The sequence below is a fragment of the Perca fluviatilis genome, chromosome 20 (assembly GCF_010015445.1).
Source record: "Perca fluviatilis chromosome 20, GENO_Pfluv_1.0, whole genome shotgun sequence".
NCBI lineage: Eukaryota > Metazoa > Chordata > Actinopteri > Perciformes > Percidae > Perca > Perca fluviatilis.
This window is the reverse complement of record NC_053131.1, coordinates 13,845,061-13,858,479: the sequence shown is the minus strand read 5'-3', so window position 1 is coordinate 13,858,479 and position 13,419 is coordinate 13,845,061. Positions and strand designations below refer to the sequence as shown.

The following is a 13,419-nucleotide window of genomic DNA, read 5'->3' as shown; positions in this document are numbered from 1 at the left end:
TGTGTGTGTGTGTGTGTGTGTGTGTGTGTGTGTGTGTGTGTGTGTGTGTGTGTGTGTGTGTGTGTGTGTGTGTGTGTGTGTGTGTGTGTGTGTGTGTGTGTGTGTGTGTGTGTGTGTGTGTGTGTGTGTGTGTTTTGTATGTGTGTCCCAATGGTCCAATCAGCTGACCTTTTTCACAGGAGCACACATTAGAGCAAAGTGTTCCCTCCTGAAAGCCTTAGAGGCTGAAAAAGACTGGGTGAAGATAGTAGTATGATGTCAGTGGTTTTCAATTTCAATTGCTCAAAGGTGAGCAAGATTTTTGTTGACCAGCCATGAGTTCAGACACTCAAAACGTCACTGTATTTTTTGTCATTACTTTTCTCATATTTGTCAACGCTTGGCTGCTGTTTCAGCTTTCTTTTGGATAAGAAGTCTTGGAGCTTTCCAAACAACACTGGATGGATATGGGGCATTTTGAGGATGTCAACGAGTGACTTTTGTATTTTTACACTATGGCAAGCTCATTTTTGCACGACTCTGCTGGAGATTATCTCAACTTGTTTTCTAAAATAGGCGTGTAGAGATTAAACTTTTATTGTGAAAGTCAAAACCGGAAGTCCCGGGCACTATTCTTGCCATGTCAGATTTTTGTCATTATTTTCTGTTTTTTACCCAGTTTAAAACAGCTATTAAAGTCTTAACATTCCGCTTTAAACAGCTAGCTAGCTAGTCTGCTGTGAAACGGACGCGTATTTAAAATAATTCAGACGACACACTGCGGTGAAGCTACCGTTTAAAGCAGCAAATTAAAAGTCCTAAACGGAGATAACGGTGCACATAAATACACCACAGACTCCGACAACAACGCTTGTGTGTGTGTAATGGGATTCGGCAGCGGTTACGACCAAATCCCAGCTGTAAACCAGCAACGTTAGCAAACAGCCAACTTGTCAGAGGAAGCCTTCAGCATGGCTGGATGGATAAACTGACAACAACACACGCAGGTGCATACACACTTGCGTCGTTTTCGTCTTTATGTGCTCGGCGTAATCTGGCTAACAGAGAGTGGTGGTGGTTAGCGGTTGAGGCCATGGCGAGGTCAGCTGGCTGTTGCTGTTGTTCACTGGGCTTTTTATAGCTAACGGTAGCTTAGTCCCGCGGGACCGTTAACGTTCTGTTGGACCACCGAGGACAGCGCGCGACCTTGGGGACGTTGTCATGGATTTGACGCGGTTGGCTGTGGATGCTGGTCAGTTCATCAACCGGGCTGTTCAGGTAAAAAGAAAAAGTCGAGCGTTGACTAGTAAATAAACTGCTTGTGGTCGCGCTTTATTGTTATTAAAACACCTCTGAGACATTCATATCACCCTAGATGACTGTGTTGAAATGCACTGTCATGTACCGTTAGCATATTAATAAAACTGTAAAATAAAAAATGCGTATGCTGTTAGTTCGACCAATCTTTCTTTTTTTAAGTGGCTTTGTCATTGTTTATTCCGCCCCAGTACACGGAGGAGAGTCTTGGCCATGCGGACAAGACAGAGTTGGACCCCGGGCTAGAGGAGCTCTTGTCCCGGGCAGACGCCACCAAGACCTGCACAGACAAAATAATCTCCCAGACTGAGGTTTTACTTCAGCCCAATTCCGGTGAGAGACTGTAAATAGTTTATTTATTCGTATTATTTATTTCAATGTTTTTATGTTTTGAATTCAGACGATGATCATTAATTAATTAAGTCATTGACCTCTAGAAATATATACAATAATTACTCTAAGTTACCTTACATGCCTGATGTATTGGCAAAAAGCCTGTTTTACTCTAAAAATATCTGCAGTGTGTATAATTTAAAGGTGTTGGTGGATGCTGTAATTTCAAGTGTTCATATGAACACAAAATATAGTATGTTGTACTATATGTAGATCATTAACTGGCCAAACATTTTGTCCTGATAAACACACCCATCTTCATGTTAACGCCAAACCACAACCAGTTGTACATGCAGTATTTCCAACAAGTGGGCACCAGCCATTATGGTCAGCATAAAACCACTGATGACTAGGCTCTTTACCTCTAGGACCCATTTGATCTCTGTTTGCCCGCCTACATGAGTTACATCTCCAGTGTGCTCAGCTGTTTGCTTTGACTGTCTCTAAATGGCCTTTTCAGATGAATAGGGATGGTTCTACTTTTGCCTTTTTGAATCGAATTCCCTCAGCAAATGGAATTATGAGTGGATGTGGTCTGTAATCTATCAAATAAGGGGACTATTCAGCTGCCAGAAATAATAATCTCATACGTTTACTCAGCATCCGGGATATATTTGCAGAGCGTCTATCGACTAAGGGCTTTTATTCTCTCTGAAGAATCATTTTTGTTTACTTTATGTATACCTCATGGGCTTATGCAAGCAGCTGCCTATTGTTTTGTTTCACATAAATTAGTTTTCACAATATCAGTTTGACTGTCCTAGTAGAATACGGTATCAAATACATGCAGGAGGTTAAGTAATATTTCATTCAACATGCCAATATCCTTTGGAGTATCCTGACACCTGTTTTGACTCCCATTTTAAGGTTAACCTGTGTTTTGTGAGGTAATTGTTTGTGTGCTCAGGTGAGACATTAAAATGTTATTTGTATCAGCCCAATGGCAAAATACATTTTTAGATGTTCAAAGTCAACATTAAACCTGAATTGAGCTCTGTGATCCCTGATGAACAGGAGCGCGGTTAGAGGACCGGCTATATGAGCATCTGGATTGGAGCGTCCCCCCTCGTCCTCGTGCGCATGAATTACTTGGAGACCAAATGATCCAGGCTGGGATGGAAATGGGGTCCAACACACCCTATGGTATGGTGTGGCTAATGTTTATCTGAGATTTGTTGTTTGAATCACGTCAGTAAATTCTTTGCAGATGCTGTGTAACAAGTGTGCACAGTAATTAAAAAAAAAGGAAAAACATATGCAAAAAGCAGTAGGTTTTGTGTTCAGGAACTGCACTGCTCAGGTGTGGAGAGGCTCAGAAGCAGCTTGGCGAGGCAGAGAGGAAATTTGTCCAAAGCACTAACATCCACTTTCTCACCCCTCTGAGGAGTTTCACTGAGGGGGAATACAGAGCCATGCAGGTAACACACACACACACACACACACACACACACACACACACACATATATATATCACCATTGTGATTATGGCACTTAATTGTATGTTTCAGATGTCACATTGTCATTAATTGCTTCTCTAATCTCTTTGTTCTTTTGTTCATGCTAATTTTATATATTGTTTGTATATTTAGTATGTTTCTTAAAAAAAGTGTGTGCTTTCATAGGATGAGCGCAAGATGTTGGTGAATAAGCGTTTGGACTTGGACATAGCTAAGACCAGACTGAGAAAAGCCCACGAAGCCGACCAAGAAGGCAGAGTGAGTTACAGTGTCTTGACTTTCACCTACATAGAAACATAGCCTTTAAATACATGCATCATACCTGGATCTATCCAAAAACACACCAAAATAATGTTCTATCTCAAAGTACATATACTATCTTCTTATTCCACCATTATGCGTTCTCTTTGTCAGAACCTGAATGCGAACCCCCTGGAAGACAACTACCTGTCCCATGTCTCTTTCATGTTCAGCTTCCTGCGCGTTAAATGGCTAAAGGTCAGTGACAGTAAAGGGACATGAACACTGACAGGCGCAGTTGAACTTTCTGTTTGGTCATTGAGTAAGTCACTTGTCCTCTGTCTCTCTCATCCAATCAGATGTGGGCCCAGGAAATCTCTCAGGTGAGTTCATGTTTATCGTTGCATGCACACAGGATCTGATACAAATATTCTTCATGTTGTAATAGAGGGAGACTGTTTTAACACTGCCAGCAGTTATGGTTGTTAGTTGCTGTAATAGTCTTTCTATTGTCCATTTCATTGCTCATTTAGACTTATTTTAGACTTTTTACTTAAGCCCTTCTGGGATTTGGTTTTTGCTACAAAGCTGAACATAATTAGAAAAACCATAAAATATTTGTGTGTGTGCGTGTGCAGGCAGAGATGGAGCAAAGGATTTGTCAGAGTCTTTTCGATCGACAGTCAGAAATCACAAGACAAGCTGTGGAAGGAATCAGCAACACTCATGTATGTGCACACACATATCTCTCAAGCTTGTTTGGTGTGTGTATTTTTGTATTGGTAGGTTTTCTTACTTTGCAACAATTGTAACATGAACTGTATACACACATACAAATACCCATTGCCCTGCAAAACACTATATTGTTTACTGTTTTAAAAAACAAATAGATGCAATTAATCTTTTACTGTAGTTTTTCATTCAATATATCCTCAAATGGAGAGAATCCAATATGTAAAAATCACATTTTATCAATAAAGGATGCAAATGATGTTTTTGGATTTATTTTTTACTTTCTACTATTAAAATGAGTAAAATATGTTGTTTCATCGGTCTGTTTTATGTGTCTTGCATTATGTTTATTTATTTTTTATATTTTTCAGAACAACCACATGCGGAGCCTGACTGACTTTGTGGAGGCTCAGGCTTGTTATTTCGACCAGTGCAACCAACAGGCTCAGAAGCTTCAGAAGCAGCTGGCCAGGTCTGTATGTCTGGTTTACAACACCTAAAGACGAAATCTTTATAGAACTAAAATAATGCATGAAAGTCCCTCATTGTTTCCTTATGCTTTATGGAAAAAACATCTGAATTGAATTGACGTTTTTCACACAGCGGCTACCAAATTACATTTGCTGTCCACTGAAAACCATGTACCACCAATTATGGTGATTTAGATCAAGTGTTCCTTTATAGGTCGAGAAAATAATTCTACTATTAATCTATATAAAATGAAATTGGGTTTTCACATTTTCACAGGACACTGACAAAATGCACTTTCAATGTGCTTTCATTAAGGTCACAGGCTTTTTTTTTTTATTTGTTTGCTCGGGAAAAAATAAAAATAGTTTAAAACACTAAATTCAGAAGCCAGCTATCACTCCAAACTGTATGTAGTACAACATGTGATCCAATCCATTTTTAATTCAAATCTATAACCCAGTTGGCCAACGAACTCTGGACATCTGGTCTCACAAAGAACATTAAGTATTCAGTAACAGTATTGAGAATACTTTTTAAAGCAAACTTTTTTTTTCCCACATTAACAACTTGGTTATGATTTTATTTCCCCTGCAGCATTCCATCAGTCCTCTGCTCCAATAACTGGCAGTCAGCAATTAGTAATGAAGTGAATCAGCCGTCCGCAAGCAACCATGTAGCCAATGGGTTAAATCAGGTCACTCCAATTCCCATAGTCGTCCACCAAGTTCCAGACTTCAACCAGGATTCATGGACTGCAAATCCACCGGCCGCAACTGAAAAAACTAAAAATTCCTCTGTAACCACACAGCCAAATAACAACACCAACAACAACAACTTCTTTTCTGATGGACAGGCAACCAGCCACTGTTTAGCAGTCAACCAAGCATTGGACCATGTCTGTTCATCAAATTCAGACAGTCACCAAACAGATCAGATATCAGCAGTTAGCATAACAGCCAGCGCAGGAACCAACGGAGCAACAGCTGCAATAACCGATGGTGCAGGTAGTCTGACGACGACAACAACAGCTTCCCCACCTTCTGAACTCAGCAGAACCTCAAACGAGCCTCAGACAGCAAATGCAGTAGCCAGTGAGACCATAACAGCCAATGACATAGCCATAGAGACTTTGACAACCAGTGGCATGGCTGCTGAGCCCCAAACAGCCAATGAAACCGCAAGCGTGCTGCCCACTATTAACGGAGAAGATGCCCAGGAGTGATGAACAGCCAGTCAGGACATGGCTCAATAGCTGGGACTTACTTTGCTTGGAGCTTCAGCTGATTTAGATCAATGTAGCGAGAATATAGATTGTATTATAAAGGAACAGATACACAATATTATAACGTGGTACGGTGAATATAAAAAAAAAAAACGTTAATTAATCCCATAGCGAAGATAATGTGAAGTGGTTGTGAAAGTGCTTATTTTTCTAAACGTGATATAGTGCTACAATACTGTAAGTTTAGCCTTTAACCATATTCATATATTATTCATGTTATATGAAAATCACTGCTAAGTATCAGTCCTCTCTTGTAGCAATGGATGTAATGTCTACTCTGTAATATGTCCAAAACTAAATCTTTAGTTTTTACTTTTATCTAATGTGAGAACTGATGAAGCTTTGTGCCAAGTATATATTTGTAAAATCATATTGTGAAAACATCAATTCATGTGCGACAGTCTCAGTGTGTTTGTGTCCATGTCTGTCAGTGACCCATGTGTGCACACTGTCACTTGTGTTTACAGCCCCCTCCCGTGTTGCACCTTTAAAGAGAGGTGTGTGTGTGTGTGTGTGTGTGTGTGTGTGTGTGTGTGTGTGTGTGTGTGTGTGTGTGTGTGTGTGGGGGGGGGTGGGGGTGTGTGTGTGTGTGTGTGTGTGTGTGTGTGTGTGTGTGTGTGTGTGTGTGTGTGTGTGTGTGTGTGTGTGTGTGTGTGTGTGTGTGTGTGTGTGTGTGTGTGTGTGTGTGTGTGTGTGTGTGTGTGTGTGTGTGTGTGTGTGTGTGTGTGTGTGTGTGTGTGTGTGTGTGTGTGTCCCCTCTTGACTTGTGTTACTGAAAGTTGAGGTCATTTTCCATATGAAAACATGTTACTTACATGTGTCGGGGAGTCCAACAAGGTGCCAAAACACCAAGCTGAACAGGACCTTTATGCTATAGCATGGTATAAAATATGTTTCCTCATACACGCTCTGGGTGTTTCCCCGGCTACACAATCAAATCACATACTCACTTTTACCCTTTCACCCCATTAAATCATCCACTAGGTGAAATGGGTAGAAGTTTCCAAGTCCAGATGTTGGTAATTTTCTTCGTGAGGGCAGACCTGCTCTACTGTGGTGTGGGTCCACTCTGGGGACCCTGGATGGAAACACAAATTAATATAGCACTGACCCTACTGATGTAATCGCCAACGACTAGCTCTATGCTCTATGCTTTTGTCCCAATATGTTAACGTGTGTGTGTGGATAGCTACACTGTTCACACTTCTAGTTGCTGCCAGTTTTCAGCTACATTGAGCTGATGTCAGTGTGAGGTTTGATTCAAGTGTTGATGTGGAAATAAAAATGCAAACAGTGATGTAATGTCAATCCAAATCAAGTGTGGATCTTTGTTCTCCAGTCAGTCTTCTGTTATTTTCTCTTTAAAATCTGCTGCTTGCCATTCGCTACTTTCGCATATAATTTACTCACACACACACACAGACACACAGAGACAATCATTCCCAGGTCAAGGTCTTGATCAGACTTCCCAGGCCAAGTCTAGTAATATTTGAACCAATTTCTGCCACTATGATGCTTGTAGTTAAGCTTAGCTTGCTCTTCTAATGAGTTCTGGTGGTGTGTGACATTTATGTTAACCTCAATGCTCACATAGTGAAATACTACTCCAAAAAAACACTGACGAAAGTGTGTGTGTTTAGTATTTTTGCGTTCATCTCATTCCTGTCTGAGGCCTCCTGTCAAATTACATCAATCAAGCGCCGGTTATGTGATATTGATCCGAGTACAGTTGGGAGGCCCGTGGTTAAATAACACCATAAACACTAATAACCCACCACTAGATCAGCTCTACATTTTAGAGGGGCCTTACAGTAGGCACTGCCAGTTCTTAAATATTAAATAGTGTTTTGATCCTGTAACTTACCTCTGACTCAGCAAAACGAGAATAGATTCATCTAATTTAGATATGTCCCTAGCTGCTCATGAGTGCATTTCCACCACACTGATGCAGCAAATCCCTGCTATGTTTCCAAATGATTTTTTTTATCATTTCCAGTATGCATCCTGTCTGTCAGCTGAGACGGCTCTCTTTCTGATCTTCTTCTGATTTTGTGTTAATGTGTGTTACAGGAAGGAAGAGGAAGCTGAAATTATGTTTTGAAGGTCTGGTTGACATGAGTGAGTTATGAAAGCAGATAAAGGGAATTGGGATGTTTGTAATTATAGCCCCTCTATTCGAGGGGCACAGACGGATAACATTTCTATGGATTGATACGGTGTATTATTTTATTTTTTTATTTATTTACTTATTAATTTATTCAGGCGAATTAGAAAACCACAAAGTTAGAAACCTTTTTTGCGAGGAAGATGTGGCCAAGACGGCAGTACAGAAAAATACAGACACAAAACCAGGCAACAGATAAATGGATACCAAAAACATATAGTAATAGTGAAATAAAGCTAATAATTGGCCTAGAACAGCCACAATTAATACTCTACAAGAAATTACAATTTAAATTTACAAGTACATTTATGGAAAGAGATGGACAGTGAACTCTGGAATAGAAAGAACTAAGATGTGTGAATGGTTTTGATTTGGTTACAAATCTCAATGCCCTTCGATGTTCAGAGTCCAACATGTCGAGACACTGATCTATCCATATACAACAAATCACTAAAATTAAGAACCAGTAAAAATGTGGTAAATGAAATACATTCATCAAACCAAATACCTTGATATTTGTAACAAGTAACTTCTGTTGTCTTCCCCTGAACTGTAACAATGTTCACAATGTCAATAGACTTCCTTCTAGCATTTGAAAACATCATCTTAGATGTAATTGCATTCAGCAGTTTGAGTGCAAAGAAAAGGCAGACATTATGAAGCGCATCTCAACGAGAAGATCCCCAGGTATATAAAACATAATCTGCATAATAAGGAGTATTAATTCCATGTGTGTTAACACTTAGATCATTTATGTAAAGACAAAATAAAAGCGGGCCAAGCACAGAGTCTTGAGGTACTCCCTTTAGTGCAGTAAGCCAGTTTGAACAGTGCCCATTGACTTTGACACATTGAGTCCTACCTGAAAGATAATCACTAAACTAGCAGGACATGGTCCAGAGTTTAAAAGTTTTTTTTAGATCAGATATCTATTATTTTTGACTTGTGTCTTCCACTGCACTGTTTTTAGTAAAATGTTAAGCTATAACATAACCATCACTGAATAGACTCTTTTCTAACATCATTAGGCACTAAAAGTCATCTGTCTTACAATAGCTCTGTTGCTTTACAGTATACTGTATTTTAATTATATCTCCATGGTTTCCTCCCTTCCTCTTTCTACATATTGGGGATAAAAAAGGGATACACCCAGTTCTCATTAAACTAGCCTGTGTTTGCTGACTTTTCTGTGTTACTACTGTTTGCGGTTTATTCACCAAAAAAGTCCTGTTGCTGTTTTACATCGGCTGTTTTTAGCCAGTGAAGTTCTGCTGACAACACCCACTGTCACAGTTTCGCTTGCATATCTGGTTCCGTCTGGACAAACCAGACGACAGGATCTGTTCTCATGTAATTCTCTCTGGTCTTAATAATTAGAAGGAATACTCTCCTTGTCTGTCTCTCTGTCTTTTTCCATCCCATCTTTCTCTCTCTGCTATGTTTTTGCCAATCCTTCATCAATCATCACTCATCCTCTTCACTGCCAGCTGGGAGAGTTGGGTGACAGCTAAACTGTAGGTGTGGTGTGCCGGTGGGGGTGGTACATAGCGTCTGGTGGCTGCTGGTAAATGTAGCTCCTCTTTTTTGGAGTCATGATGACCTAAATAGAAAGATGACCTATAGAGAAAAAATGCTTGAGGTGGGCATCAATGAGGACAAGATGAGAACACCAACTGTTTCTGACATGCATCCACTGAATTTTATTTCACACCTGCAAGTTTGACATGTGAATGTATTGCTTTCCTGAAGAGATCCTAATTATCGCATTTTATGGAAGGGGGCTAGGGAAATGCACACACTCATGCCCACAGTGAGGTATTTTTGCTGCAATACGAAAAGGAAAATTTATACAAATTTCTTATGTACCTTTCATCACCAACCTTTCAATCACTTTTTCTCTCTAACTCTTTCTGTCCATCTCTTCCTCTGCAGGTTTTCTCTTTTCCTGAGATAAACCTGCCAACTTCCACCCCATGTAGTCCCTCTGCTACAATTAGAACCTGCCAAACAGAGAAAGTCATAGAGTTATAGGCAGACATGCTGACATCTGCAGGGCGAGCTCAGTCTAGAGGTCTGCAGAGAGTAGAAAGGTCACGGCTTTTCCTCTAACCTTGACATGTCCCGATTCTGCTGCGTAACCCCAACACCTGTTGACCAGAGGCCTCTGTCTATAAAAATAAAGTCATTTGGCCTTGCTAAGAGCCCAATAATTCCTAATTCTTCCTCACAGAATGTTTAATCGACAAGGTAACCAGGCAACAAAATACAATCACAGCCAGAAGGTACATTTTGCAGTGTTGCTTAGCAACAAAATTTAATTTCAAGTGGTTAACGCATAGTCATTGCAAGCTTAAAATATAATCCAGACTGCAGTGTTGCAATTTATTTTGGTTAAGTGATTTTGTGTTGATGCACTGAGCAGGGAGTGACTCTGACTCATCAGTGAAAAGGTTGGAAAGGCACACAGACCTAAAGAGAGTGTGTGGATTGAAATGTTTGTGAAAAAGATGTAAACTGTGACTGTAGAGGACATTTAACAATGAATGGTATGCTTCTTCCTATGACAAAAACGGACCTATATTTGGAGGAATCATTAGATTTTGGCCATTGATTATTAAAAAGCAAATGTTAAAGAAGTTAAATTAATATTATGTACATACTGTGTTTTTATATTATACATAACTGTATATTTGTTCTATCCAAGTATAGTATACTTTACTATAGTACTATACTAGAGTATAAGTATACTACTGAAGTCTTTTTCTTCCATGCTGTATTCATTTTAATACAAGTGTTTATTCAGTTTGATTTCTTTGTCTTATTTATACAATTTCTATTTGTGTAGCATAACTGCATTTCATTGTGCAATCATCTTTTGTATAATAACAATAAAGCTGAACCTTGACAGATTTTAAAGCTCAAAGATTTAATGATATAGAAACCAAACATATTACAAACTTAAGTAAAGATGGAATGGGTTTTTCATTTGTCTGGTCGGGATTTAATGCTGAACAGCAGCCATAAGTGACAATTACGGGATAATGCTAAATGCTTTTAGAAGTGTAGAAGAGTCGTTAATTCAGCAAACTGACCCAGTTATGTCCATCACACAGCAATATCTATCTAAAGTTTGCTACCTTTTAGCTAACATTAGCCACCAAATCCTACTGGTCATACCAGACCAAGTAATGCTGTGCAGTAGCATGAGATAGCTATTTCTACTTCCAAATGTTACAAAAGCTGGCTTTAAAGACATTTCATGCATTTAAACTGTGGTGTCTCTTCCTTTCTCCCCGTTGCACTTCTCTTCTGTTTCCTCTCCTCCCGCCATCCTGTTTTTTTTTACCCCATCTTCCCCTGTGCCCCTGTAACTCTCCCTCTGTTCCTCTTTTCTCATAATGGTCCTATTTCCCACTCAGTTTGACTTTTGACATGTTACCTCCACTGAAGCATTACTCACCCAACCTCCACAGCACCCCCACCTCTGTCCCACCCTCCTTAACTTCCCTCCTTCCCCTGTGCTGAGTTTATAAGTCAGCACCCGCAACAGTTGGCTCAGTGCGAAGAGCTTTACATAAAGTGAAGGGGGAGCAACTGGAAAACTTGGTGACAAAAACTTCTGATATAGAATATCGTGAGATCTTCATCATGCATGTGTTCAGGATCTGGCGTGTGCTGTGTGTGCTTGGCTTAGTGGGTGCATCCTTGTGTGTGAATGAGGTTGAGTATGAAGGGAACTACGCAGACAACTTTGACAACGAGATATCTCAGGACCAGCAGGAGGGTGAGTTTTGTTTATTTGTCCTTTTGTCTTTTTTTGTTCACTGCTTGTTTGAACAGATGGCCCATTGTAAGAATTTCCAAGAATGTGTCCTCAGCTGCCATGCCTGATTTCATTAAGCAAATAATTATATGAGTGATTGAGAATTCATCAACACACTTTTCAAGGGTCTGTTCTTGGTCCACTTCTATTCACTCTATACATAAAAAGCGCAAATTTGCAATAGCTGCCACCACTGCGTCGTGTTGCGTTCATGAATTCATACACACAACCTTACAAACACTTGGTCTCCTAGGGCAAAACTGTGGCCACCAAAACATATTTGGGTTATATTTGGTTGATTGTAATTTAAGCAACTTTTCAACTGACTATGAGACTGTATAACTGATGCGTCCCTGTGGTTGTTATCTCCAGGGCGAACTCCAACCCCACCATGCCAGGCTGCAGATATCTCTCGCTGGGACAAGCTTTTCATCGCTCTGGAGGACTCCAACATGAGGCAGAACATGCTCCTGGAGTCTCTGGAGCAATGCTGTGGAGGAATGGTCTCTCTCAGGACCCAGGTGGACAAGCTGGTTAAGGGGACATGCCAGCAGTGTCTACCCAGGCTGGAGTCAGCGTGCAGAGCGCAAGCCGACCAGGCAAGTGTCAGGCTGCAACAAGGCTTGCTGGAGCTCCGGGGGGAGGAAGCAGAGAGGGAGAGGAGGTTAAACGCTACCTTGCACCAGCTTCTGCACAGTGGCCATGAGGGGAACGCCCGGCTGAAGCGGCTGGAGGAAGGTAGAGGCAGGATGGGGCACCAACCAACACCGAGACCTGGAGGATTAGGGGCAGCATTTGGCTCGGGGATGAATCCATTTACATCTGGCCTAAAGGAGCAGGAAGTGACTTTACCGCTGGACATAGCCACAATGGAAAGGGCCCTGGTTGCCATAGCAACAGAGCTGCAGAAGGTTCACCTTCAGCTGAGCAGAGTGACGGAGCAGGCAGCCACACTGAAGAAGGACAGAGGAGACACATAACTTGCCCAAAGGGAAAAAATAATAAAAGATTGTCTGGGCACAATCCAGTGATAATGATTTTTGCACTTACTCAGTTTATAATGTTTTTAAAAATATGTGAGCTTGTTCTTGTCTGGTGACAATGAATTTAAATGTACCATAAATGTTGTGGGTTTTACTATAATGAATAAAAACTAATGAAACAGCCCAATCAGCCTCATGGAAAGGTTTCCTCCCTCCTCCCACACAGTAATCAACTCATTTTTAGAGTCACACTTATATGTTTGTGCACATGCCTACGCTTTCATTTCAGGGCATGTGTTTTATCCTTTCCTTCACGTGCCAGCGCCACCTCAATGTTTGTGTAGTGGTGTTGTCTGTAGATACCGACAACCACAAGGAAGTGTGCCAGAGGTTTTGGATTGTGTTCAGTTCTGGGCAGGTCTCTCCCTCTTGTTAGCTGCTTTAAGAGTGTCTGAATGCTGACTTACGATGCTCCGAGTCTTTAGGATTTATGAAACTCTGCCAGAGCTATTACACTGCCCCCCCCCCCATCCCTCCTGCAGCCGCACAGAGACAAACACACATACGTTCACAGCTAT

At 40.7% G+C, this 13,419-nt stretch overlaps 2 protein-coding genes across 2 annotated transcripts; both read left to right on the top strand.

Annotated features, from left to right (window-relative positions):
- The first annotated feature begins 224 nt into the window (after positions 1 to 224).
- On the top strand, positions 225 to 6,258 carry LOC120549289 (endophilin-B1-like). The gene is made up of 10 exons (XM_039786099.1): positions 225 to 1,257; positions 1,488 to 1,629; positions 2,704 to 2,832; positions 2,974 to 3,107; positions 3,312 to 3,404; positions 3,561 to 3,644; positions 3,746 to 3,769; positions 4,025 to 4,114; positions 4,490 to 4,590; positions 5,184 to 6,258. The coding sequence occupies exons 1-10, from the start codon at positions 1,201 to 1,203 to the stop codon at positions 5,809 to 5,811; spliced, it is 1,482 nt and encodes a 493-aa protein (XP_039642033.1). The 5' UTR covers positions 225 to 1,200; the 3' UTR covers positions 5,812 to 6,258.
- A 5,343-nt stretch (positions 6,259 to 11,601) lies between these two features.
- Positions 11,602 to 13,028, top strand: LOC120549558 (pentraxin-related protein PTX3-like). Its single transcript, XM_039786564.1, has 2 exons — positions 11,602 to 11,819; positions 12,231 to 13,028. Exons 1-2 carry the CDS (start codon positions 11,684 to 11,686, stop codon positions 12,836 to 12,838), a joined length of 744 nt encoding a protein of 247 aa, XP_039642498.1. The 5' UTR covers positions 11,602 to 11,683; the 3' UTR covers positions 12,839 to 13,028.
- The last annotated feature ends 391 nt before the right edge of the window (positions 13,029 to 13,419 follow it).

Bases quoted from the DNA above. Each gene is read 5' to 3' on its own strand.
- LOC120549558 (XM_039786564.1), top strand. From the start codon at position 11,684: ATGCATGTGTTCAGGATCTGGCGTGTGCTGTGTGTGCTTGGCTTAGTG. The intron at 11,820-12,230 runs GTGAGTTTTGTT...TGTTATCTCCAG, and splicing joins ATCTCAGGACCAGCAGGAGG to GGCGAACTCCAACCCCACCA.
- LOC120549289 (XM_039786099.1), top strand. From the start codon at position 1,201: ATGGATTTGACGCGGTTGGCTGTGGATGCTGGTCAGTTCATCAACCGG. The intron at 3,108-3,311 runs GTAACACACACA...GTGCTTTCATAG, and splicing joins GGGAATACAGAGCCATGCAG to GATGAGCGCAAGATGTTGGT. The intron at 4,591-5,183 runs GTCTGTATGTCT...TTTCCCCTGCAG, and splicing joins CTTCAGAAGCAGCTGGCCAG to CATTCCATCAGTCCTCTGCT.